The 25661-nt window shown below is 39.6% G+C and overlaps 1 protein-coding gene across 1 annotated transcript; it reads left to right on the top strand.

Annotated features, from left to right (window-relative positions):
* The first annotated feature begins 487 nt into the window (after positions 1-487).
* On the top strand, positions 488-19894 carry LOC132709880 (vomeronasal type-2 receptor 26-like). Its single transcript, XM_060684869.2, has 5 exons — positions 488-778; positions 5426-6289; positions 12217-12444; positions 17649-17775; positions 18983-19894. The coding sequence occupies exons 1-5, from the start codon at positions 488-490 to the stop codon at positions 19882-19884; spliced, it is 2412 nt and encodes an 803-aa protein (XP_060540852.2). The 3' UTR covers positions 19885-19894.
* The last annotated feature ends 5767 nt before the right edge of the window (positions 19895-25661 follow it).

Genomic DNA, 25661 nt, shown 5'->3' with positions numbered 1-25661 from the left:
AATTTTCTATGCATATGGAACTTTCTATTCAACATTTCCTTGTCTTCTCATGAAAATAACAATTGTGTTTTTGCCCTTGCAGCCCCTGTGCTCCATCCCTTCTTCATTTTTTTTCCTTTAATGGCTTCTGTGCTAAAAATTAAATTTATTGATCAATTGATTCAATATGTACAACAACCCCTCTTACCAAATAATTCTAAATGGTGAACAATGTTTTTTCTTTTTTTAAAAAAATACAATTACAATTAAAATTTATATTTGTTATAGTGTTGCATTTAATTGATTTCAATCTCTCCAGTTTTTTTATTGCAAATCACATTTTAAAAACTAGGTGGACTTATGTAATTGAGTTTAGAAAAAACTTCAAGTAAAAGAGTGTTTTTGCAAACATGAATAGGATGCTGGCTGAGGACGTTTTGTAGCTTTGTAAACATTGGAAGCGTGATTTCTGCACATGTTTGGAAAAGAATGCACTTCTATTTTCAGTATGGTGACAAAGTTCTACCAGCATGCCCTTGCCGTGACCTTTGCTGTGAAGGAGATCAATGAGGATCCCCAGATCTTGCCTAATGTTACCCTTGGATTCCATATCTACGACAGCTACTATGATGCAAAGATGACTTATCGGACCACCTTGGACCTGCTCTTCAAATCAAGGAGCTTTCTTCCCAACTACAAATGTACTAGACAGAAGAACCTGATAGCCATCATTGGAGGACTTGGTTCTGATACCTCTTTTTACATGGCAGATATCCTTGGTCTCTACAAGATTCCACAGGTAGGGGTCTTGCACTATAAAACATGGAATTACATATTTTTTTCCTCACCTTAAACTCCTGGTGATTCCAAAAGGAGGAAAAGGTAATTGAAAGGCTAATTAACTGCATCCAGTTTTGGTCACCACACTGTAAAAAAGATGTTGAGACTCTAGAAAAAGCGAAGAGAAGAGCAACCAGGATAATTAGGGGATTGGAGACTAAAACATATGATAAACGGTTGCAGGAACTGGGCATGGCTAGTCTAGTGAAGAGAAGGACCAGGGGAGACATGATAGCAGTCTTCCAATATTTGAGGGGCTGCCCCAGAGAGGAAGGGGTCAGGCTATTTTCCAAAGCACCAGAAGGCCAGACAAGGAATAATGGATGGAAACTGACCAAGGAGAGATTCAACCTAGAAATGAGGAGGAACTTTCTGACTGAGAACAATCTACCAATGGAACAGAAGTTTTATTATTATTATTTTACACAAAAATGACAGTATACACAGCAAAAGAGATAACTATGCTGGGTTTCGTATCACAAATCACTAGTTGAACACTTCCCAAGCGTTTAGGACTGTGTGATGTATCGGCGGATTATGTGAGCAGATCCCAGTAAGGTGGCCTTCTGCAGCTGACCAATGGTGATCTTGTCAGCGCCAGTTGTTTTTAAGTGCTTGCCTAGGTCTTTAGGCACAGCACCCAGTGTGCCGAGTACCACTGGGACCACCTGCACTGGTTTATGCCAGAGTCTCTGCAGTTCGATTCTCAAGTCCTGATATCTGGTGACTTTCTCAAGTTGTTTCTCATCGATTCTGCTGTCACCAGTTATGGCAATGTTGATGATCCACACTTTTTTCTCCACAATCGTGATATCCAGGGTATTATGTTCCAAAACATTATTATTATTATTATTATTATTATTATTATTATTATTATTATTATTATTTAATCTTTGGTGAGATTCACAGCCTTTGAGGCTGGTTAATAGCTCAGCAGCTCGAGTTCTAACCAAGGACCTAGGAACCATTACAGTATCGTCAGAGGATGTAAACTGTTGCGAGTAAGGTGGTTTTTTGTAGAGTCAAAATATTCAAGTCCGGCAAATTTAGAATTTCTAAATAGCCGGGTAGCCCTTTGGGTATTGCTCCAAGGGCTCCAATTACAATCGGGACAACACACGATTTCTTTTTCCACAGTCGCTCAACTTCAATTTGCAAGTCCCGGTATTTTGTGATTTTTTCTTGCTGCTTATCTTCAATCCGTGCATCACCAGGTATTGCAATGTCAATGAACCATACTTTTTTCTTTTCAACTATTGTTATGTCAGGTGTGTTGTGGACCAAGTGCCTGTCAGTCTGAATCCTAAAGTCCCACAAGATCTTGAGTTTCTCATTCTCTAAAACTTTCTCAACCTGATGTTCCCAGTGGTTTTTGCTGTACTCAAATCCAAACTTCTGGCACAATTTCCAGTGAATGATCTTAGCAACACGGTCATGGCGTTGTAGGTAGTCAGTTTGTGAAATTTTGCTGCACCCACTGATCAGGTGGTCGACTGTCTCATCTTTCTCATTGCAGAGGCGGCATTTGCTGTTGGTGGTAACATGTTGAATTTTTGCCTTCATGCAGTTTGTGGCTAGGGCTTGTTCTTGAGCTGCCAAAATAAAGCTTTCTGTTTCTTTTTTCAGTACTCCTGATCTTAACCAGTTCCAAGTTAGTTTCTGGTCAGCTTTGCCTTCAATACTTTTCAAGTATTGGCCATGCAGAGCTTTGCTTTTCCAATTTTCAGCTCGCTGCTCAATTACTTCTTTCTTATATTCTGCTTTTGTTTTAGTTGTCTTTAAAAGGCCTCCTTTATTTACTTCCTTAATCATTGGTTCTTCTCTTTTCTGGATGTAATCATTCAAGCTGCATTTTACTTCTTCCACAGTCTGCTTTACTTGTAGGAGTCCTCGACCACCCTCTGCTCTTGGTAAATATAATCAGTCAACATCACTTTTAGGGTGCAAGGCATGATTCATTGTCATAAGCTTCCTTGTTTTTCTGTCCAAATTGTCTAACTCCAACTGGGTCCAGTCAATTATTCCTGCAGAGTATCTAATCACAGATATAACCCAGGTATTTATGGCTTTTATGAAGTTTCCTCCACTCAATTTGGACATTAATATCTTACGAATTCGCCAAATGTACTTGGCTGAAGTTAATTCCTTGACTTTATTATTCATTAAGTCAGAGGCGTCTAAAATCCCCAAGTACTTGTAGCCTTCTTCTGATTTTACTGCCTTTATCATTTCTTCATTCTCTAGTTCTATTCCATCCTCTTCTGTGATCTTGCCTGCTTTGGTTGCTATTGTTGCACATTTGTCAATTCCAAACTGCATACCGATGTCTTGGCTTTTGTGTTTTCAATTAATAAATTCAGTTCAGCTTTTGTTTTACCAAACAGTTTCAAATCATCCATGTACATCAAGTGCGAGATTTTCAGTCCTTTCTTTGCAAGTTCGTATCCACAGTTCATCTTCTTCAAAATGATTGTCAGTGGTAGCATTGAGAGTATAAAAAGTAGGGGTGAAAGGGAATAGCCCTGGAAAATGCCTCGTTTAATTTCAACTTCACCCAGTTCTTCTTCATTAGCCATAAGTTTCATTTTCCAGAGGTTCATTGAAGATTCCAAGAATTTTTGTATGTTCCTGCTGATGCCTAAGATTTCCAGGCATTTCTTGATCCAGCTATGGGGAACTGAATCAAATGCTTTCTTATAGTCTATCCAAGCCATGAACAGGTTGGTTCATCTTTTCTTTGAGTTCTTTAGGATTAGCTTGTTGATCAGCAATTGATCCTTTGTTCCTCTTGAGTTTTTGCAGCATCCTTTCTGTTCTACAGGAAGCAAGTTATTTCTTTCCAGGTATCCATAGATTTGGTTTGCGATGATACCAGTAAGAAGCTTGTATGTTGTTGGCAAACAGGTGATTGGCCTATAGTTTCCAGTGTCCTTTCCTTTTTCTTTATCTTTTTGGATCAAAAATGTCCTCCATTTGTCATCCATTCATCATGTTTTTAGGATCTGGTTCATCTGGGTTGCCAATTTTTTGTTTTTGTTTTTTTGTTTTTGTTTTTTTATATTATCATCATCATCATCATCATCATCATCATTATTATTATCATTATTATTATTATTTTCATGTATTTTATGACAGATACAAGTGTAAAAATAATTATAAATACATGTAAAGGATATGATTAAAAGAAAACATTAGGACAGGGGAAGGTAGGCACGCTGGTGTGCTTATGCACGCCCCTTACAGACCTCTTAGGAATGGGGTGAGGTCTACAGTAGACAGTTTAAGGTTATAGTTTTGGGGATTTAGGGAAGAAACCACAGAGTCAGGTAGTGCATTCCAGGCATTGACCACTCTGTTACTGAAGTCATATTTTCTGAAATTGAGTTTGGATCAGTTTACCTTGAGTTTGGTAGGACATTTAGTAGGACATTGTACAGATGATTTTATGTATTATGCTTAGGTCAAACCGAAGACGGTGAAGTTTTAAATTGTCTAAGCCCAAAATTTTGAGTCTGGTGGCATAAGGTATTTTGTTGCAAGTAGAGGAGTGGAGGACTCTTCTTGTGAAATATCTCTGGACTCGTTCAATTGTATTAATGTCCAATATGTAGTGCGGGTTCCAGGCAGATGAGCTGTATTCAAGAATTGGTCTGGCAAAAGTTTTGTATGCCCTAGTTTGCAGTTCAATATTATCGGAGAAGAAGCTACACAATATTAAGTTAACAACTCTTAATGCTTTTTTAGCAATGCTGTTACAGTGAGCTCTGGCACTTAGATCATCTGAGATGAGTACTCCAAGGTCTTTAACAGAGTGAGGTTGTCTGTTAGGTCATTTCCATCCAGCTTGTATTTTGTGTTCTGATTTTGCCAATGTGTTAAAAAGAGCATTGGTTGAGATTTGGAGTTGCCAATTGTTTGACCATTCTGACACATAGTCAAGGTCTTATTGTAAAGTAGCAGCATTGTCAATGGTGTTGAATAGTTTTACATCATCCGCAAAGAGAACGCAGCTATTCTAGCTTATGCAGGAAACCGGAAATGCCATAAGATTTTAGTTTTAGAAGTAACTTGTCGTGTACCACTGAATTGAAGTCTTTACAGAAATCTATGTAAATTGCATCTATTGATTTACCCTGGTCGAGTTTTGAAGCCAATATGTTTTTGCAGTGTAATAGTTGCAGATTGCAGGACAATGTTTTTCTAAAGCCAAATAGTTTGTTAGAGAGTAGGTTGTTAGTCTCTAAGTAGATGGTAATGGATTGGTTTATGATTGTTGCCTTCGGAAGCTGTGAGAGCTTCATCACTTGAGACTTTCAAGAAGAGATTGGACTACCATTTATCAGAAATTGTGTAGGGTCTCCTGCTTGAGTAGGGGTCTGGACTAGATGACCAATGAAGTCCCTTCCAACTCTGACCAAAAAATATTGCTGGAAATGCATTATGCACTAATACTTCAGAAACAGTTCCCAAACTAATCCATGGTTTTCTATGCATTGACAAGTTATTTAAAAAATGGTAGCAAAATCAGACATACAGAGATGAAGCTGTCCGCTGGTTTTAAAAATTATAATTATATTTTTAACTCACCTATATATTATATTTGTAGCTCACCTATGGTGCACTGGTCCCTGGGAAGATTGATTCCACTCTGGTCCCTTCGTTCTATTCCATGGTCTCCAACGAAGCCCAACAATATTTGGGGATTCTTAAATTGCTTCAACATTTTGGATGGACCTGGATCGGGATCTTCATTCATGACAATGACAATGGACAGAAGTTCCTGCAGACTCTGGAAGCTTTGCTTTTCCAGAATGGCATCTGCACAGCTTACAGACAAAAAATCCCACAGCGCGTCTCTTTGGATAACTTTGAAGAAATGACTGAAATAACCTCATATATCGATGTACCTTTAACTGATCAGAAAACCAAGGTGTTCCTCCTCTATGGAGAATCAGTGACACTCTCCCAGCTGAGGACCATTCTACTCGTACAAGAACTCAGAAATAAATTAAAAGATTCATTTAAGAAAGTATGGGTCATGACAAGTAGAATTGATTTCACATTACCCTTCTTGCAAAGAAGTTGGGACCTGAACTTTTTCCATGGTGCCATTTCCTTTACATTTCACTCAAGAGAACTTCCGGGGTTCAGCAAATTTCTTGAGGGCATAAAACCATCCAATACCAAAAGTCAGGGCTTCCAGAAGGAGTTTTGGGAGCGAGCATTTGACTGTACTTTTCCAGATCCTGGTATGGAAATAGAGAAGAATGAAATGTGTACTGGCAAAGAGAGATTACAGGACCTCCCTGGGCCTCTCTTTGAGGTGGGAACCACTGTACATAGCTACAGTATCTATAATGGTGTTTATGCAGCAGCACATGCTTTGAATGCCATGTTGTTTTATCAGTCCCATCAGAGATCTTTCAGGAAGGTTCAAAATGCTGAACTTTTTGAGCTGCAACCTTGGCAGGTAATTGTAAAAACAACAGAACACTTTAAAAAAAAATATTAAACATTTTAAAAAAAAAAAACAGAAAGAAAGCTTTAACAATTTTTCCTTTTCAACAGTTTCGCATCAGTAAAAAAATTCTTACTCATACATTTTTTCTCCCTTATTCTAATGTATCTTTTGTACATATTCTTCTAATATTAATTTATTTATATATATACGTATAAATACCCCTGTACACAATTTCGTTTCTACAGTTTTTGTTTCCTCATATTTGTTATTGTATTTCTACTCAGTGGAGGGATTCAAGTATAACAACCGATTCCCTGCCCTAATGATTTCTTCCAACAACCACTTTGCCAAACTGCTCAGAAAGTTAACAACCGGTTCTCCCAAAGTGGTGTGAACTGGCTGAATCCCACCACTGCTTCTACTCCTATTTCAACCATTATTTAATTTTCCTTGCCTTTTATCTCTCTCTTCCACCCATTCATACCATTTCTCCCACACTAAGTAATATTCTGTTTCCTCTTTTTCTTGTATCTCCTTTGTAAGTTTATCCATTTCCACACATTCCAAAACTTTTCTGATCAAATTATCTTCGGTTGGTATATTACTGTTTTTCCAATTCTGAGCATAGATTATTCTTGCTGCTGTGATAATATGAATAATTAAATATTATATTTCTTTTTCATATGACTTTAGGAGTATTTCTAGTAAAAATATTCTGGCCTCATCGCCGTACGTTGTTTGGTTATTTCTTCTAATTGTGATCTGATTTTACTCCAATATTGTTTTGCTTTATAACAGGACTGCCACATATGGTAATATGCTCCCTTTTGCTGTTTGAATTTCCATCATGTTGATGAAGTTTTGGGAAAAATATTTGCCAATCTTTTGTACATGTTTTCTTTATAGGATACAGACATTGTCAGTTTTTAATTTTTGTTCCATTTATCCAATTCAATGTTATATCCAAAATTTTTTGCCCAAATTATCATATTTTCCTTAACTACCTTTCTCTTCCAATTTGTACCTTAATAGATAGTTATAATTTTTTTTTATCAATTTATCTTCTGTGCCTTGGAGGATTTTATCTAATTCATGTATTTTTCTTTGGAATCCATATTGTATCAAATCTGTCTTATACCTAGATTTTATTTGCATGTGAGGCCACCAATGTTTGTACCCTGTTCTTTTATTTATTTATTAAATTTCTATACCGCCCTTCTCCAATAGGACTCAGGGCGGTGCACAGCCAAGATAAAAACAAAGCATACAAAATTTAAGAACAGTATTAAAATAATTAAATATTTTGGCCGAAATTAAGATAACCCAATTTAAAATCAATTTAAAATTTAACTCAGGCCAGCCCAGCTTGTTGAAATAAATAGGTTTTCAGGGCCCGACGAAAAATCCGGAGGTCTGTTATTATACGTAACTCTGGGGGAAGGTTGTTCCAGAGGGTGGGCGCCGTCACAGAGAAGGCTCTCCCCCTGGGGGTCGCCAGCCGACATTGTCTGGCGGACGGCACCCTGAGGAGGCCCACTCTGTGCGAGCGTACTGGCCGGTGGGAGGCTATTGGTGGCAGAAGGTGGTCTCGTAAATACCCCGGCCCTAAGCCATGGAGCGCTTTAAAGGTGGTCACCAACACCTTGAAGCGCACCCGGAAGACCACTGGGAGCCAGTGCAGCTCGCGCAGGAGAGGTGTCACATGGGAGCGCCTCGTCGCCCCCATAATCCCCCACGCGGCCGCGTTCTGGACCAGCTGGAGCCTCCGGGTGCACCCCAGGGGGAGCCCCATGTAGAGAGCGTTGCAGTAGTCCAGGCGGGAAATGACTAGTGCCTGAGTGACTGTGTGTAGAGAGTCCCGATCTAGAAAGGGGCGCAGCTGGCGTATCAGGCGAACCTGATAAAAAGCCCCCCTGGCCATGGCCGTCAAATGATCTTCTAAAGACAGCCGTGCGTCCAGGAGGACGCCCAAGTTGCGAGCCCTCTCCGTGGGGGCGAGTGATTCGCCCCCAATAGCCAGTGATGGCGTCAGCTGGCTATATCGGGACGCTGGAAGCCACAGCCACTCGGTCTTGGAGGGGTTGAGTCGGAGCCTGTTTCTCCCCATCCAGGCCCGCACGGCCTCCAGACACTTTTAATTCCTGCCTTGTTTTCAATTCCCCTTGACTATTTAACAAATCTTTATATCTTTTCATTTTGTCAATGTCTAATGCATTTGGATAAATTTGTGCCTCCATTAAGGATAACCATTCTGGAATTTTATCATAGTGATTCTTTTTTTTTATCCCTTGCCATGTTTGTAGTAGTGGCTCTCTGATTAAATGTCGTTGAAAATAATTATGTTGTGATTCAACTAGAAGCATTGCGGTGAGACAGTCGGGGATTAGCGGGCTCTGATGAGCCCCATGAAATCCCGGGCTGACGAACCGCTGCAGAGGGGTCTTTGGACCAGATCTGTCCTGCAGGGACAGAGAAGAAAGAGAGGCACCTTGGAAGACCAAGAGGAACAGGCAAGTTCCTCAGAGGTCGGAGGTTTTTCTCTCTGACTTTGCAGTGGAGTGCTGCGGCCATTACGACCACCAGTAAACTGGGGCAACCAGATTAAGTAATGGGCAGGAGTGTAGAATTGAACAGAATATTGAAGCTGGGTGAATGATATTTAACTCATAGGCAGAAAGAAAGAAAAAAAAGACTTTTAAAATAACTGTGAAGTCCTGGAGCTGTAATAGCGGATAACAGGTGTGAAGGACTGAAGAAGATTAAGGCGGATATTATAAAGTGATAAAATCCGACTAGAAGTTTGTTTTGTATTTAAGTAATTGGAGAATTAAAAAAAAAAATCAGAAGAATTAAGAACCCGAAAAGATTATTTTTAATTTGGAAACTTTAAAGAGAGGAAGATTAAAAGAATAAAGAAAAAATTGTAATAGAAGGACTGGTTAATGACTTTAAATTGAAACTAAATTGGAATGCAATGCGCAATTTGGACTATGTATATTTGGACTGAATTTTAAATTAGAAAAGAGAAAGAGAAAAGAGAAAAAAGAGGACTATAATGTAAATTCAATTGGAACAATATCAACTTAAAAAGAATAAAATGGTGCAGGAACTGAAAGAAATGATGATAACAATGTACTTAAAAATTAAACGGGGCTTAACAATGGAAAAAATAGAAAAAGGGGAAAGAAACAAAAAAAGAAAAGAGGGTGGACTAGAAAGAATATATAAAAAACTTAAATGATTACACTAGGATTATCAGTGACAAAATAAGAAAAAGGGGAAAGGGATGAAAAATAACGGGAAAGATACAGCAAAATAAAAGAGTTTATGATTTTAAAAAAATTATTACATTGGGACTAACAGTGGAAAGATAAGAAAAAGGGAAAAGAGAGTTCAGGATTTTAAAATACAAAAAAGAAGAAGGGGAAAGAAAAAGAAAATAAAATATAAGGAAGGGAAGGGAGAAAGAAATGGAAGAGAAATATGGGGTAAAGGAAATGACTACTAGGGTATTGGATTATGGATTAATTAGATATATTTAACTGGTCCTTATAAAAATGTTATAAAATGGTTGAAGTGTATTATTTGGAATAGTTACTAAAGAAAAAAACTATTTGAGATTGGAATAAGAGAATTTAAGAAAATAATTGGGAATTGTATTATATTATTTGAATTTTAAATTAGGGACATTGGAGTAAGATTGATATTAAATTGATTCTTTAACTAATTAGTGAAACTATGATGTCTGGAGTATAAGAGACAAATGTATAAATAATTGAAGTAATAGAATGGTAAATAATAAACCATTTAAATTAATATGAAGAAATGAACTGTATCTTTAAAGAATTAATGAAGGGTACTGTAACAAATGGAATATTTTTAATTATATATTTGGAACTTAACTAAATAAGAAAAGAAAGTTGAAATGATATTGGATTATGAATTACTTAGATATATTTAATTGGTCTCGATAAAAATGTCAAAATGTACTATTTGGAATAATTAGTAAAGAAAAAACTATCTGAGATTGGAATAAGAGAATTCAAGAAAATAATTGGGAATTGTATTATGTTATATGAATTTAAATATAGGGGTATTGAAGTAAGATTGATATTTAATTGATTTTTTTTCTTTATTGAATATGTTTAACTGTTGAAATGTATTATCTGGAATAGTTGATAAAAGAATTATTGGTGAGTAGAATAAGATAACTTAAGGAAATAATTGGGGATTGTATTATGTTCTGTGAATTTAAATTTAGGGGTTCAAATTTTAAGGAGGGAAAAGAAAAAAGGAATTATACTAGCATGAAACATTAAGATGAAGGGTAATATTGGTTTTTTAAATTTAGAGAAAATAAAAGATATGAGAAAAATTGAATATATAAAATTGTGTTAAAAATGAATAAAAATCTGTACAAATTTAAAACCGGGCCAATATTCTGTTCAGAAAAGATGCATTGTATGTTTGTTTGTGTGTTTAAAAAAAAAAAAAACTTTACAAAAAAAGAAGAAGAAAAGAAAATAGTTATTTTTTCCGTCCGATAAAAAGGAATGCCACCCTCTCTGTAAATCGTATCCCTCTAATGTTAAAATTCTTTTGTTTTGGAGGATTTTATCTAATTCATGTACTTCTCTTTGGAATCCATAGTGTATCAAATCTGTCTTATATCTAGATTTTATTTGCATGTAAGGCTACCAATCAATGTCTGTACTTTGTTCTTTTAATTCCTGCCTTGTTTTCAATTCCCCTTGACTATTTAACAAATCTTTATATCTTTTCATTTTGTCAATGTTTAATGCATTTGGGTAAATTTGTGCCTCCATTGTGAATAACCATTCTAGAATTTTATCATAGTGATTCTTTTCTATCCCTTGCCCTGTTTGTAGTAGTGCCTCTCTGATTAGATGTCGCTGAAAATAGTTATGTTGTCTATTTTTTCCCTCCCATAAAAAGGAATGCCACCTTCTCTCTAAATCATATCCCTCTAATGTGAAAATTCTTTTGTTTCATAATCCCATCTAGTCTTTGATCCATATAAGTGATGTTGCTTTATAGTAAATTTCCCAATCTGGGAGTCCAAATCCTCCTCTTTCTCTACTATCTTGCAGTGACTGTATTTTGATTCTTGATTTTTTCCCCTGCCAAATATAATGCACACCAGAACAAAAAGGCAGAAGGACAGCTTTTTCCCAAATGCCATCACTCTGCTAAACAACTAATTCCCACAATACTGTCAAATTAACTAGTAAGACTATTACTATTCTTCTTCTCTTCATCCTTACTAGTACCTATTTCTTCCCACTTATGGCTATATCCATGTTGCTTGTATCTTTACAACTTATATTGTTTTTATCGTTTCCTAGTATGATTTGATTACTTATTAGTATCCTATGACTATCACTAAGTGTTGTATTTTATGATTCTTGACGAATATATTTTATTTTTTCTTTTTGTACACTGAGAGCATATGAACCAAAGACAAATTCCTTGTGTGTCCAATCACACTTGGCAAATAAAGAATTCTCTTCTCTTCTCTTCTCTTCTCTTCTCTTCTCTTCTCTTCTCTTCTCTTCTCTTCTCTTCTCTTCTCTCCTCTCCTCTCCTCTCCTCTCCTCTCCTCTCCTTCTTTTCTGTTCTGTTCTGTTCTGTTCTGTTCTGTTCTATTCTATTCTATTCTATTCTATTCTATTCTATTCTATTCTATTCTATTCTATGTAAGTGATGGAGAAGAAATTAGGCTGAGACTCATTTGAAGTCTGTGAGGTTATAATATTTCTTAATCAGAATTAATGACTGGAATTAGGGAAGTAGAACTATTTCACCATAACTGCAAGCAGAAATGAAATCTAATGGTATTCATCCATTTTGTTTTCTTTCTTCTAAATGTTGTAAGCTTTTCTTTCTTTTTTTTTTTCCTCTTGGCTTTCCATTAGCTCCATCCCTACCTTCAAAGGGTTTCTTTCAATAATTCTGCTGGTGAGACAGTGTCCTTCAATGAGCAAAAGGAAATGAGAGGTGGATTTGACATTGTGCACATGGTCATTTTTCCAAACAGGTCCTTTGAGAGGGTAAAAATTGGATGGATCGATCCAAATGGAGCCCAAGAAGATGAATTTGTCATCAGTGACAATATGATTTTGTGGCCTAGAGCTTTCAATCAGGTATGTATTCTTGTGGCTTCTTGAGAGAGCCCATGTTCTCCAGTTGGATCACTGACATTGATTTCACATCAAATCAGATCTGGATTTAGCATAGGTAACATTGCCATGTTTGAAGGACCTCAGACAAGTGTTCCTTCACTTCTCCATATCATTCCACTTGCTTCCTTGCCTGTACTTTCTCTTTTCCCCAGTTCCCAATTTTGGTTTCTCAATGGCTTTTACAAATTACCATATTTTTCAGAGTATAAGATGCACTAGAATATAAGACACATCTTAGTTTTTGGGGAGGAAAATAGGAATTCTGCCTATCAGGTATTCTTCTGGCTAGCATCCTTAGTCTGGTCAGCTTCAACACTTTAGTTCGCTGGTTTTGAGTGTGCATGCTTGCTTTTTATCCCCTGGTTGGGGATAAAAAAACAGCTTCTAAAGCACAGCAGATCGTTGGAGAGAGAAGGAATGAGAAAAGCAGGCAAAACACGGAAGATCGCTTCACTCACTAGCACCTCATTAGGGCTGAAAAAAAACTTGTAAAACACAGCTGATTATTGGAGGGAGCAGCAATGAGAAAAGCAGGCAAAACACGGAAGATCACTTCACTTGCTAGTGCCTCATTACGGCTGAAAAACAACTTCGAAAAAGCTAAATACTTGTATGGCTTATACCTCGGCAGATTTGCTTGCGCTGCGAGATGCCCCCCTCTCGCGGCGATGGCCTTCCACTCTATCGAAGGCCTACCTTAAGGACGGGCTTTGGAGCCCCGAGAGGTGGCATGTTTTAAAGCGGGGATTGAGGGGTTTTTTAATTAGGGTTTTTAATAATCTTTTAAGGGGAACTGGGAGGGCGACCGAAGGGGATGGGGGGGGTAATCCACCTAGGTCAGGGCCCAGCCTGGCACAGGGTAACGGTCTGGAGGGCGCAGGACGAGGGATTGGGGATGTCATCAGCACGGTGGATGGGAGGGGCAGATATGGCGGGAGCAGAGGACCTTATCTTGTGCCGGGGGTGCGCACTCGCTACTTGAGAGCGATTGCACGCCCCGGTCCTCAAGGCTCCCCTCGGATACTAGGTGGCTCAGATACTCAGGACCTGGGCCTCCGGCTGATGCTGTGCAACGCCAGGTCCGTGGTAAATAAGGCCCCCCTCATTTACGATCTTATTCAAGAGGGGGGAGCGGACCTGGCGGGTATTACGGAGACCTGGTTGGGCCCGGAGGGAGGGGTCCCTCTGGTTGAGATGTGTCCACCAGGCTTCAGAGCATTCCATCAGCCAAGGGCCCAGGGGAGGGGCGGGGGGGTGGCGGTTATTATTAACGAAGGTCTGGGTCCAAGGGAGACCACTGTGCCACAGATTGCCGGATGTGAGTCCCTCTTTGTGAGATGGGGTCATGGGGTTCAGATGGGCTTGCTGCTTACGTACCTGGCTCCCTGCTGTGTGGCAACGGCCCTGCCCGAGCTACTCGACGTGATAGCCACGGTGGCAGTTGATACACCCAGGCTTATGGTCATGGGTGATTTCAATCTGCCGTCCGTTGGTGAAATGTCAGAGATGGCTCGGGAGTTCATGGCTTCCATGATGGCCATGGACCTGACCCAGTTAATTCATGGCCCCACTCACAGGGGGGGACACACGCTGGACCTGATTTTTGTCTCTGGCCAGTGGTTGAGTGGTCTTATTATAGGGGATATAGACATGAAACCCTTGTCATGGTCAGATCACTCACTCCTTCGTCTGGACCTTCGAACCGCTACACCCCACCGCAGGGAGGCGGACCCAATTAGATGGATCCGCCCCAGGCGCCTGATGGATCCTGATAGGTTCCAGACGGAGCTTGGGCCAATTCCTGAAGATCTGGCACACGACTCGGCCGAGGACCTGGTAGCTGCCTGGGATCGGGCGGCTGGTGGGGCCTTGGATCGAGTCGTGCCTTTGCGGCCTCTGACCCGGTGTCGATCCCTCGTGGCTCCTTGGTTCACCGAGGAGCTGAGGGAGATGAAACGCCGGAAAAGACGCCTAGAGAGCGGTTGGAGGGCCAGTCTCGCTGAATCTGACCGAACACTGGTAAGGTCGTATATTAAGACCTACCTAGTTGCGATAAAGACGGCAAAGTTTAACTACTTTTCCACCTCTATTGCGTCATCAGGGAATCGTCCGGCCGCCCTGTTCAGGGTAACCCGCTCCCTGCTCCATCCGGGAGCGCGGGAGGATCCCTTGGAAGGCAGGGCGGAGGATTTCGGACAATACCTGTATGACAAAATCGCTCAGATCCGGGGGGATTTGGACTCTGACTGGGTAGATCAGGGCAGGGTGACGAGGAATAGTCTTGAGAATGTTATCTGGGAGGAGTTTGATGCTGTGACTCCGGATGATGTGGACAGGATTTTGGGGAGACTTAGTGCGGCCACATGTTTACTGGACCCGTGTCCCTCCTGGTTGGTACTGGCCTCCCGGGAGGTTACACGAGGCTGGCTCCAGGGTGTTATCAACGCTTCGTTGAGTGAGGGTCACTTCCCCGCCGCCTTGAAAGAAGCGGTGGTGAGGCCTCTCCTCAAGAAGCCGTCCCTGGATCCGGCAATATTGGCCAACTATCGTCCTGTCTCCAACCTTCGCTTCCTGGCGAAGGTTGTTGAGAGTGTGGTCGTGCGACAGTTTCCACAATTCTTGGAGGAAACATCCTATCTAGATCCGTTCCAGTCGGGTTTCAGGCCTGGACACAGCACGGAAACGGCATTGGTCGCATTGGTTGATGATCTCTGGAGGGCTCGGGACAGGGGTTGTTCCTCTGTTCTGGTCCTGATAGACCTCTCAGCGGCTTTTGATACCATCGACCATGGTATCATGCTGCACCGGTTGGAAGAGTTGGGGATGGGGGGCACCGTATTATGGTGGTTCTCCTCCTTTCTCTCCGACCGGTCGCAGTTCGTGTTGGCAGGGGGCAGAGGTCGACCTGAAGGCCTCTTATATGTGGAGTGCCTCAGGGGTCGGTCCTCTTGCCCCTCCTGTTCAACATTTATGTGAAGCCGCTGGGCGAGATCATCCGTGGCTTTGGGGTGAGATACCACCAGTACGCTGATGACACTCAGCTGTACATCTCCACCCCAGGCCACCCCAACGATGCCCTTGAAGTGATGTCCCAGTGCCTGGAGGCTGTGCAGATCTGGATGGGGAGGAACAGGCTCAGGCTCAACCCTTCCAAGACTGAGTGGCTGTGGCTCCCGGCATCCCGATATAGTCAGTTGACTCCATCACTGACTATTGGGGGCGAGTCGTTGGCCCCCACAGAGAGGGCTCGCAATCTGGGAGTCCTCCTGGATAGGCAGCTGTCCTTGGAGGAACATCTGACGGCTGTAACCAGGGGGACCTTTTGTCAGGTTTGCCTGATCCGCCAGTTGCGGCCCTTTCTTGATCGGGATTCCCTGTGCACAGTCACTCATGCCCTCGTCACCTCTCACCTTGACTACTGCAACGCTCTCTACATGGGGCTTCCCTTGAGGAGCACCCGGAGGCTCCAACTGGTCCAGAATGCAGCAGCGCGGGTAGTGACAGGATCAGCCTGGCGCTCCCATGTAGCACCGCTCCTGCGCGAGCTGCACTGGCTCCCAGTGGTCTTCCGGGTGCGCTTCAAGGTGTTGGTTATCACCTTTAAAGCGCTCCATGGCATAGGGCCTAGCTATCTTCGAGACCGCCTGCTGCCACCGACGATCTCCCATCGACCCGTGCGCTCCCACAGAGAGGGCCTCCTCGGGGTTCCATCAGCCAAACAGTGCAGGCTGGTGACCCCCAGGGGGAGGGCCTTCTCTGTGGGGGCACCTACCCTCTGGAATCAATTGCCTCCAGAGATAAGGAGAATCCAAGACCTCGGTGCCTTCCGCCGTGCCCTTAAAACCTTCCTTTTCCAGCAAGCCGTGCTGGCCTAATTTTTTAAGTGTTTTTAAGTGTTTTGTTTATTGTTTTTAATTAATGGGGCCAAATTTATATATGTATATTTTAACTGTATTTTAATATTTGTATTTGATGTTTTTACTTGGCTGTTCACCGCCCTGAGTCCTCAGGGAGAAGGGCGGTATACAAATTCAAAATAAAATAAAAAAATAAAAAATAAAAATAAATTCGGAATATAAAACACACTCAAATTTTCATTTTTTTTTGGGGGGGGGAGAGTGCATCTTATACTCCGAAAAATAAATAATAGGACTGTATAATCTTTACTACAGAACCTTGGCAGTCAGACCAAATATGCCATAAGGCTGAACATCAGTCACTCTTACTGTCTTTCTTGGGAAACCTCAACCTTTCTGTTTTTATTAGAATTGGCAGAATCCTCTCTAAATCTGATTTCTACCTCAATTAAAGTACAAATGCAATATGTGATGCTTTGTTTATCTTATAGACTTGGGACCTAGATTCTTGCACATAGTACTGGCAGCCATTTTTTCTGGAAATATTATTTATGTATACAGATAGCTCTTGACTTATGACCATATTTGGTACCAGATTTTCCACTGTTAAGCAAAGCAGCTGTTGAGTTTTGTGACTGAATTTATAACATTTTTCTTAAGGTTGTAAAGTGAAACGCTACAGTTTGTGAGGCTAGACTGAAGCTGCCATACCTAAAGATGAAGCAGGCATGGGTAGGCATGAACGTTGTCTAAAAGATTCCTTCAGGAGATAGATAAGAAGTTATTAAGTCTTTATGGAGATTCACGGTCATCCAGAATTTGGTTGTCCCAAAGGTGCTTTTTCAAAAGGCAGATGTTTTGCTTCTCATCCAAGAAATGTCTTCAATTCTAACTGAAGATCTCAAGAAGCTTCTTGGATGAGGAGCAAAATGTCTTCAGGGAAAAGCAAAATCCAGTTGCCTTATGGACAAGTACACTGGGGACAAATAACAAAGTCATTAAGGAAATAAAGGAAAAATATCACCTAAACCAGACAAAAGAAGTTCAGCTAGAGCAGATGGGAACACCCCCTCCCCAAATTCTCATAAATATGAACCAATTGCCAAGGATCTGGATTTTGATCACATGATCGCAGGGATTCTGCAAAGGTTGTAAGTGTGAAAAATGGCCGTAAGTCACTTTTTTCAACCCTGCTGTAAACTCTGAATGGTCACTAAATGAACTGCTGTAAGTCAAGGACCACCTGTACATAGAAATACCTGAATGTATCATTCTCATTCCAGTTTTTTTTTTTCCTACTTGTATTAGGTTTGTCCCCTTTCAGTGTGTAATGAACAGTGCCATCCTGGAAAACACAAGAAGAAAAAGGAAGAGGAAAAATTTTGTTGCTATGACTGTGTTCCTTGCCCTGAAGGGGAGATTTCAAACAAAACAGGTACATTATCCATTGTTATAGCAGTCTCTTGTTTTTTATCTTAAAGCAGTAATATAAGCAGCTGCATCAGTTAACTAACCAGAACTCTGAAACTGATGTCTCTTGAGTACATAGGCAGCATGATGTCAAGGAGTTCTGTTACTTTCCCACCAACGTGGTACTTATTTATTTGCTCACATTTGAATGCTTTTGAACTGCTAGGTTGGCAGAGGATGGGGCAAGGACAGGAGCTCACCTCATCACATGGCCTCGCTTCTCATCCAAAGTGTTTCACTTTTCATTCAAGAAGCTGAAGAAGAGCTGAAGAAGCTTCTTGGATGAGAAGCAAAGTGTCTTCAAAGAAAAAACAGAAAGTCCAGTTGCTCCTTGAAAAAGCACCTTTGGAACTTCTACTTATGTGAAATCCAAAGCAGTCCATGTTATTTTTGGTGGCTCTGAGTGAAGGTCATCCAGCTGACTTTCCATCTCAGGTGGGAGTAGAACTCACAATTTTCACAATGGTTTCTTGTTGAATGTTGTACTCATGAGGTCAAATTGATACACAGAGAGAGAGAGAGAGAGAGACAGACAGTCAGACAGGCACACACACACACACACACACACACACACACACACGAGATGTGGTGGCTCAGTGGCTAAGACACTCAGCTTGCCAATCAAAAGGTTGGCAGTTCAGCAGTTGGAATCCCGAGTGCTGTGTAACAGGGTGAGCTCCCATTACTTGTCCCAGCTTCTGCCAACCTAGAAGTTCAAAAGCATGTAAAAAATGCAAGTAGAAAAATAGGGACCACCTTTGGTGGGATGGTAACAGCATTCCATGCGCCTTTGGCATTTAGTCATGCTGGCCACATGACCACAAAGATGTCTTCGGACAGCACTGGTTCTTCAGCTTTGAAACGGAGATGAGCACTGCCTCCTAGAGAGTCAGGAACGACTAGCATATATGTGCGAGCGGAACTTTTATCTCACTATATATATATATATATATATATATATATATATATATATATATATATATATATATATACACACACACACACACACACATACACATATAGATACACACATATAGATACGTATACACATAAACATACAGGATGTTACAACAACTCTGCTGGGAGACAAAGTGCTATACACAAATTGACCTGAATTCTTTCTTCCTTCCTTCCTTCCTTTCTTTCTGTCCATCTGTCCATCTGTCTTAAAGATATGGAAAAATGCTTCAAATGTCCAGAAGACCAATACCCAAACAAAGGAAAAGATGACTGCATCCACAAAGTTGTAACATACCTTTCTTACAAGGAACTTCTAGGGTTTTCTTTGGCCTCCGTTTCTGTTTCATTGTCTTTGATCACTGCTCTCATATTAGGAATATTTCTTAAGCACAAAGATACCCCTCTGGTCAAAGCCAACAACCGGGACCTCACCTACATTCTCCTTATCTCCCTCCACTTCTGCTTCCTGTGTCCTCTCCTGTTCATTGGTCAACCCGGTAAAGTCACTTGCCTTCTCCGACAACCAACCTTTGGCATCATCTTCTCCGTGGCTGTTTCTTGCATCTTGGCCAAAACCCTCACTGTGGTTGTAGCCTTCATGGCTACCAGGCCAGGCTCCAACATGAAGAAGTGGGTGGGAAAAAGAATGGCAACCTGCATTGTCCTTTTCTTCTCTCTCATCCAAGTTGGCCTTTGCGCCATCTGGCTAGGATATTCCCCTCCATTCCCACAGTTGAACATGCATTCTGTGACCGAGGCCATCATCAATGAATGTAACGAAGGCTCTACGGTCATGTTCTCCTGTGTCCTAAGCTACATGGGCTTCCTGGCTCTTGCCAGCTTCTTTGTGGCCTTCTGTGCTCGCAGATTACCGGACAGCTTCAATGAAGCCAAATTCATTACATTTAGCATGCTGGTATTTTGCAGTGTTTGGGTGCTATTTGTTCCAACTTACCTGAGCTCCACAGGAAAAGCCTTGTTGGCTGTGGAGATCTTCTCCATCTTAGCTTCTAGTGCAGGATTACTGGGCTGTATCTTTTTCCCTAAATGCTACATCATTCTGTTGAGACCTGAGATGAATACTAAGGATCAGCTAGTAAGAAGAAAGAACTGAAGAATTCAATTCCTTTACTTTCTAGTACAATATTGATTAGTATATGTAAGATTTTGGCATCAAGAATTCATTGTAATGTCATTTATATTTCCTAATATTATTCAACTTCTTTACCAAGATTTATAGTGAAGATAATAAGAATAAAGAGTTACAATATTAGATATTTTTCCTTTCTGGTGCATATTAGTATGGGTAAGATTTGGGGATTCAAACATCAATTACCATCAATTCTGTTTGCCTAATAATATTTAGCTTCTTTATCAAGAAGGTTATACAAAGCATTGAAACCTCTCCTCTGAGGCAGTCCAGTCTTATAAAAAGCTTGGCATTCTGACTTCAAGGGGTTCTACGGCATTTTTCACATGTTTGTGGATTTGCTTTATCAATAACACCAAAGTAAGTCCTGTCTGGACATTCTCAGATGACCTGGGAAGGTCTTTCAGCCTTCCTGTGAATATGGCTGTCTAAGCTTGCTTTTCAAAATGCCTCTTCAAATGTTTTTCTTTAGTTTTTCCTTTTATTGGCATCAATGCATTCTGAGGGTTCTGCTCATTCTCCAGAAGATATTTCTGGTCAACAAAACTTCACATAATGATGCCCAGATGTCAGATTGCTTTGCTTCTGAGCTCCCCATCCTCTGGGTACCAAATTACCAACAAAGGCAAACATTTTGACAGAGCAAGGGGTGACAAGACAAAAGTGTTCCAATATCTAAGGAGCTGCTACAAAGAAGCAGGGCATCATCCTATATGCCAAAGCACCTGGAGGCAGGGGAGGATACAATGAATGGAAATTAATCAAGGAGAGGACCAAAGTAGAACTAAGGAGAGATTTTCTGACAGTTAGAATGATTGATCAATGGAACGATTCGTCTCCAAAAATTGTGTTGCTCCAACACTGGAGGTTTTTAAGGAGAGTTTGGACAAACATTTGTCTAGCAGGGTTTTCTGCTTGAGCAGAGGTTTGACTTTTTTTGGCCCATTTTTGGGGCTTTTATGTCCCATTTTCAAGGCTTTTTTTTGGCCCTTTTTGGGGGTGAAAAATGGGCTGAAAAAAGCCCTGAAAACAGGCCAAATAAAGGCCCAAAAATGGGGCATGCAGAGGCCAAAAAATGGCCAGCAGGTGGGCGGGGCTTCAGCAATATTCAGTCTATGAGACACACAGACATTTTCATCCTCTTTAAGGGAGACAAAAAAGTGTGTCTTATAGTCCGAAAAATATGGTAATAGTTGTTATAAGGCCCAAGGTGAAGCCATATCATGAGAAGCAGAAGGCTGAAAGTGTCATAGAAAAACTCCAGAGAAAGTGGCGTATATGCACATAGTATTACATTATTCTAAGGGTGGTTTGCAGTGTCAGCATTTTGCCCCCAACAATCTGAGTCTTCATTTTATTGGCCTTGGAAGGAGGGAAGAATGGGTCACTCTTGAGTCAACCAGGATCAACCTTCTGAGTGTGGGAATAGTTAGACTTAAATTCTACTTTCTTAGCATTGCGTCACCAAGCAATGATTGAACATAAAGGGCTGCCAAAGGATTTGTTGGAAACCTCTATCCATGTACGTAACCTCCTTTCCAACTCCTCTTGAAAGAAGGGGACAACTCACAGCCGCTAGGTGGATATGGCTGGGTGGTTGCAGTTGGGTCAAAAAAACTAGATGGGCATAGATGGGTGGCATAGCACACTTGCTAACTCAATATTATGTTTAATAAGTTTAGTAATCGTCTCACAATGCTGATGTTTCGCAGTGCTTGATTGCCTTGTCTGCCATCTTAGCTGAAACACCAAGAAAAATAAATGGTAGCGATGAAGTAGGTTTGACTTTTATTTGGGCCTTTCCAAATGTTTCATGAACATTTTTGGTGTTTTGTTTTTCTAGAGATTATCCTGATAACTAAAAGCAGGGGCTCGCTTTAATAGTTCTTGGGACCTCAATTGATATGAAAGAAAGGAATTCATCTTAAATTTTTTCCAGTTCAGAGAACTTACTTCTGCAAACCCTCTATCTGTGGCCTCCTGGGGTCTGATGATATTTGAACCCAATCTTAATTTTTCTATTCTTATTTCTATAAACAGTATCTTCTTTCACTCTCAAGTTCTATTTTTTCCATTCTTAATCATATACATCCTCCTTTAATTTTTTAATAATTCATTCTTAATATATTTAAACATGTCCAGTGATGCCTTTTTTCCATTTCATCTTTTTTGTTTTACAACAATCTTTCTTCTCTTTCTCTTCCTCTCCCTCCCTTCTTTTATCCTTTCTACCTTCTTCTTCCCTCCTCTTCTATTCCTTCTCTAATTCCCCTTCCTTTCTCCCCCTCCTCCTTTCCTCCCCCGTCTAATGTTCTCTCCTACTCTTATTCCCCTTTCCTTTCTTCCTCTCCTCTTCCCTTTCTTCTGTTCCTCTCTCTCCTTCTCCCTTCCTTCAATCTCCCTACTCCTTCTTCTGTCTCTTTCTATTGCTGTATTCATTTTCAGTTCAGTCCTTTTTTTCCTATGGTGTCCAGGCATCCCCGTTTTTCTCTCCCTTTATTGCATATATTCCTCAAAATTCCCATCATATTTTAAAATTCTTAACATTGTATTTCAACTCATTTCATCTTTACCTTAAAATCTTTCAACTTAATTAACTTTCCACCTCTTATTTCCATTTCAATAGTTATTTTTCTCTTTTCTTAATATTTCAATTATTTCCAGCTATTTTTACATATAAAGTAAACCATTCTGTATCTGCTGGTCTACTTACAACATTTTCTTACATCATTTATTTAACATTTCAATTTCATTTCTTACGTTCAATTTCCTTTTGTTTTTTCAATCTTTAGCACATATTTCTTTACTTTCATTTCAATTTTATGTCTTAATTGCAATTAAGTATTCCCTTTTACAGTAATCTATATATTTATTTCAATTTATTTCTAACATACAACTTTTACTACTAATGCCATTCCCTTAAATCAACATATTACTGCTGTGATTCCTTTCTACTACATTTTTTCTTTCCCCTTTTAACCATTTTATTTTAAACTTCCCTGAATTCCATTTCTTAATATTTTCTCCCCTTTCTCCCATTCACTCATTTCTTTCTTCCTCTTCTTTTTTTTGTGTTTATTGTATCCTCCTTCCTGCATCTTTTTTCTAATTTTTAACTTTATTACCCTTTTAGTTCTCCCCCTTACTCTTTTCCCATTTCCTTCTCTTTCCTTCTTTTTTGAGAGATATTCCCCCCTATCTATTTTTATTTTATCACTGTTGATCTCAGTGTAAACATCTATATTTTCCCTTCAATTATTTTCTTTCCAACGTTATATTCTTGCTTCTCATTTATCTTTTCTCTTTCTTTCCTTTTATATTCTATCCAATCTTCCACTTCTTTGTTTCTCTTAAACACTTCTCGGACCTTTTGCAACATCTCCCTCAACTCCTCAAACTCATGCTCCCAATTTTTCATATTTTCAATTTAAGAAGAAATAGTTTTTTTATTTTAACTTATTATATAGTTCTAATTCAAGTCCTTTTGATTTCTTTTTTTCTTTTTTTTCTTCTTTTCAAATAATATCCAATTCAGATAGTCCTTTAAGCCTTCCCAGTTTGAGATTTAATTTAAAAAAAGAATTCAGAAGGACAACAGGATGAGGATTTGTAAGGTGACTTAAAACAAGTGAAGTAATTATGTTGAAATGGATGACTCTATCCTGCTAAAGAGGAAGCTGAAGATTAGGGAGGCCCTGCTGCCTTATTGGAGACAGGAAGTAAGAAGGCAGGGTGAATCTTGCCTAGTTTATTTTAGCCAGGTTATTCTCTAATATATCATATCATGAGCCAAAGTGAATAAAGACTAGTAAAAATTAAAGCCTCCAGAAGTAGGAATTAAAACATCCAAGAAAAGAATGTATATTTTTTTACTGAATATATTTGAAGAACTATAGAAAACTGGGGGGGGGGGATCTCCAAAATATCTTCCCAATTCTACTTCTTCAAATATTTTCAAAGCAATCAGTCAATTATTAGGTGACCCAACAAAAGAGAGAAAGATGTTGGTCAGCTCTGCAAAGAAAAAAAAGGCCAGCTTGCCAATGTTTCAAAGATAAATTATATACCTTATAAATAGCTGAAATCAGTCTATTATCCAAATAGGCCAAAACCATCAAAGGTTCTCAGCAGAACGGAATAGGAATGGAGGGACAACCCATAAATTACTTCTAGAGCCACATGGGGGCACAAAAGGGTGGCATCATGAGGTTTATTCCCACAGGTTCTCTTCCTCCTGTTTTATCTGCTGGAACCTCTCTTTGACTGAAGTATCAAACACTCTGTGCAGAAGTAAATAAGAATGGAAAAACAGTCCATATAAATATCACTAGAGCCGCATGGAGGCAGTAAAGGATAATGCTGACTTTGTGAGATTCATTCCTCCTGTTTTATCTGCCAGAACTTCTCTTTGACTGATAGACCCAGACATTTTCTCCATAACAATAGAATGAAGATGTTTTTCCTTTTGATGTTCTCCATGCACAGAGTAGCTACTCTAAGATGCCCTGCAAGTGAAGCTTTCTCTGTTCCACATGAGTGGTTCCAGCCTGGTGACCTCGTCATTGGTGGGATGATGTCTCACATTTTTTACCAGGTTTATGAAATTGAATTTAAGGACCATCCTTCTCTACAACTTTATCCCTTTCCAATGTAATATATTTTCCCCCTTCAGATGTGTTCCCCAATTTTACTGAACTCCCCAAATATTTCTTATGTGATTAAAAGTTTTTATGACCATAATGCAGATGTTATATCTATTATAATGTAACTTCTTTGTCATTTGAGTGTATCTGGTTGTGGGCGAAGAAATGTTTTTTTTAAGTTAATGTCTTTTACATAAAAATAAAGTCGTAAAGTCGTTTTCACTCATGCATTAAATGTTCTTCAAAGGAAGTTTTTTAAAGAACATTCGGTGAACTGAATTTTTTTTAAAGATCTGCATTATGACTCCTCATAAAATATGCTAGCAGTAAATGAATGATATGTGCTGAATTTGTACATATTCTGTTCTCTCTTTTTTTAGTTTTTAGTTTTGTTTTGTTTTTTACAAACATATCAAATCAAAGTGTAAACAGTGTGGTACCTGAGGATCATACATTCCAATACTAGTAAAACTAGTAAAATTGATCATAGTTATTACATTCCATCAACTTATATATTTCTAATAATAATACACTAACATTCCCCTTTCTCTTATTTCTATCAATTTTTCTAACTTTTAATCAAATCACCTCTAAATGAAAAAAAACATTTTCTTTCTATCCTACCTGGCTTCTAATTGTGTCATCTATCTGAAACAAAGAAAAGAAAAGAAAAAGAAAGAAAAGCAAGAGAGAAAAGGAAACGCAAATCAGAACAACAAAGACAAATCATTTATCCGTCATCTCTTGCCCACTTCAATACTTTGGTTGCTATGCATTTTTTTCATTTGCCTCCTACTTTCCCCTCTCAGATCTTTATTTCTATTATCTCTACCTGTAACTGCTTCTTGACTATTCAATCTAGCTACCTTCTTTGTCTTTTGAGCATATGTGGTTGTGGGCGAAGAAATGTTTTCTTTAAGTTAATGTCTTTTACATGAAAATAAAGCCTTAAAGTCTTTTTCGCTCATACATTAAATGTTTGCCAGAAGAAGTTTCTTAAAGAACATGCAGTGAGCTTTTTTTTTTTAATGATCTGCATTTTGACTCCTCACAAAATATGCAAGCAGTAAATGAATGATATTTGCTGAATTTGTTCAT

Source organism: Pantherophis guttatus, chromosome 4 (assembly GCF_059756535.1).
Source record: "Pantherophis guttatus breed Tessera chromosome 4, ASM5975653v1, whole genome shotgun sequence".
NCBI lineage: Eukaryota > Metazoa > Chordata > Lepidosauria > Squamata > Colubridae > Pantherophis > Pantherophis guttatus.
The sequence above is the reverse complement of the archived record's forward strand: the minus strand, read 5'-3'. Positions and strand labels throughout refer to the sequence as shown.

Excerpts from the sequence above, each read along its gene's own strand:
- LOC132709880 (XM_060684869.2), top strand. The coding sequence starts at position 488 with ATGGTGACAAAGTTCTACCAGCATGCCCTTGCCGTGACCTTTGCTGTG. Across the intron at positions 6,290-12,216 it reads TTGAGCTGCAACCTTGGCAG|CTCCATCCCTACCTTCAAAG; the intron begins GTAATTGTAAAA and ends GCTTTCCATTAG. Across the intron at positions 17,776-18,982 it reads GGAGATTTCAAACAAAACAG|ATATGGAAAAATGCTTCAAA; the intron begins GTACATTATCCA and ends TCTGTCTTAAAG.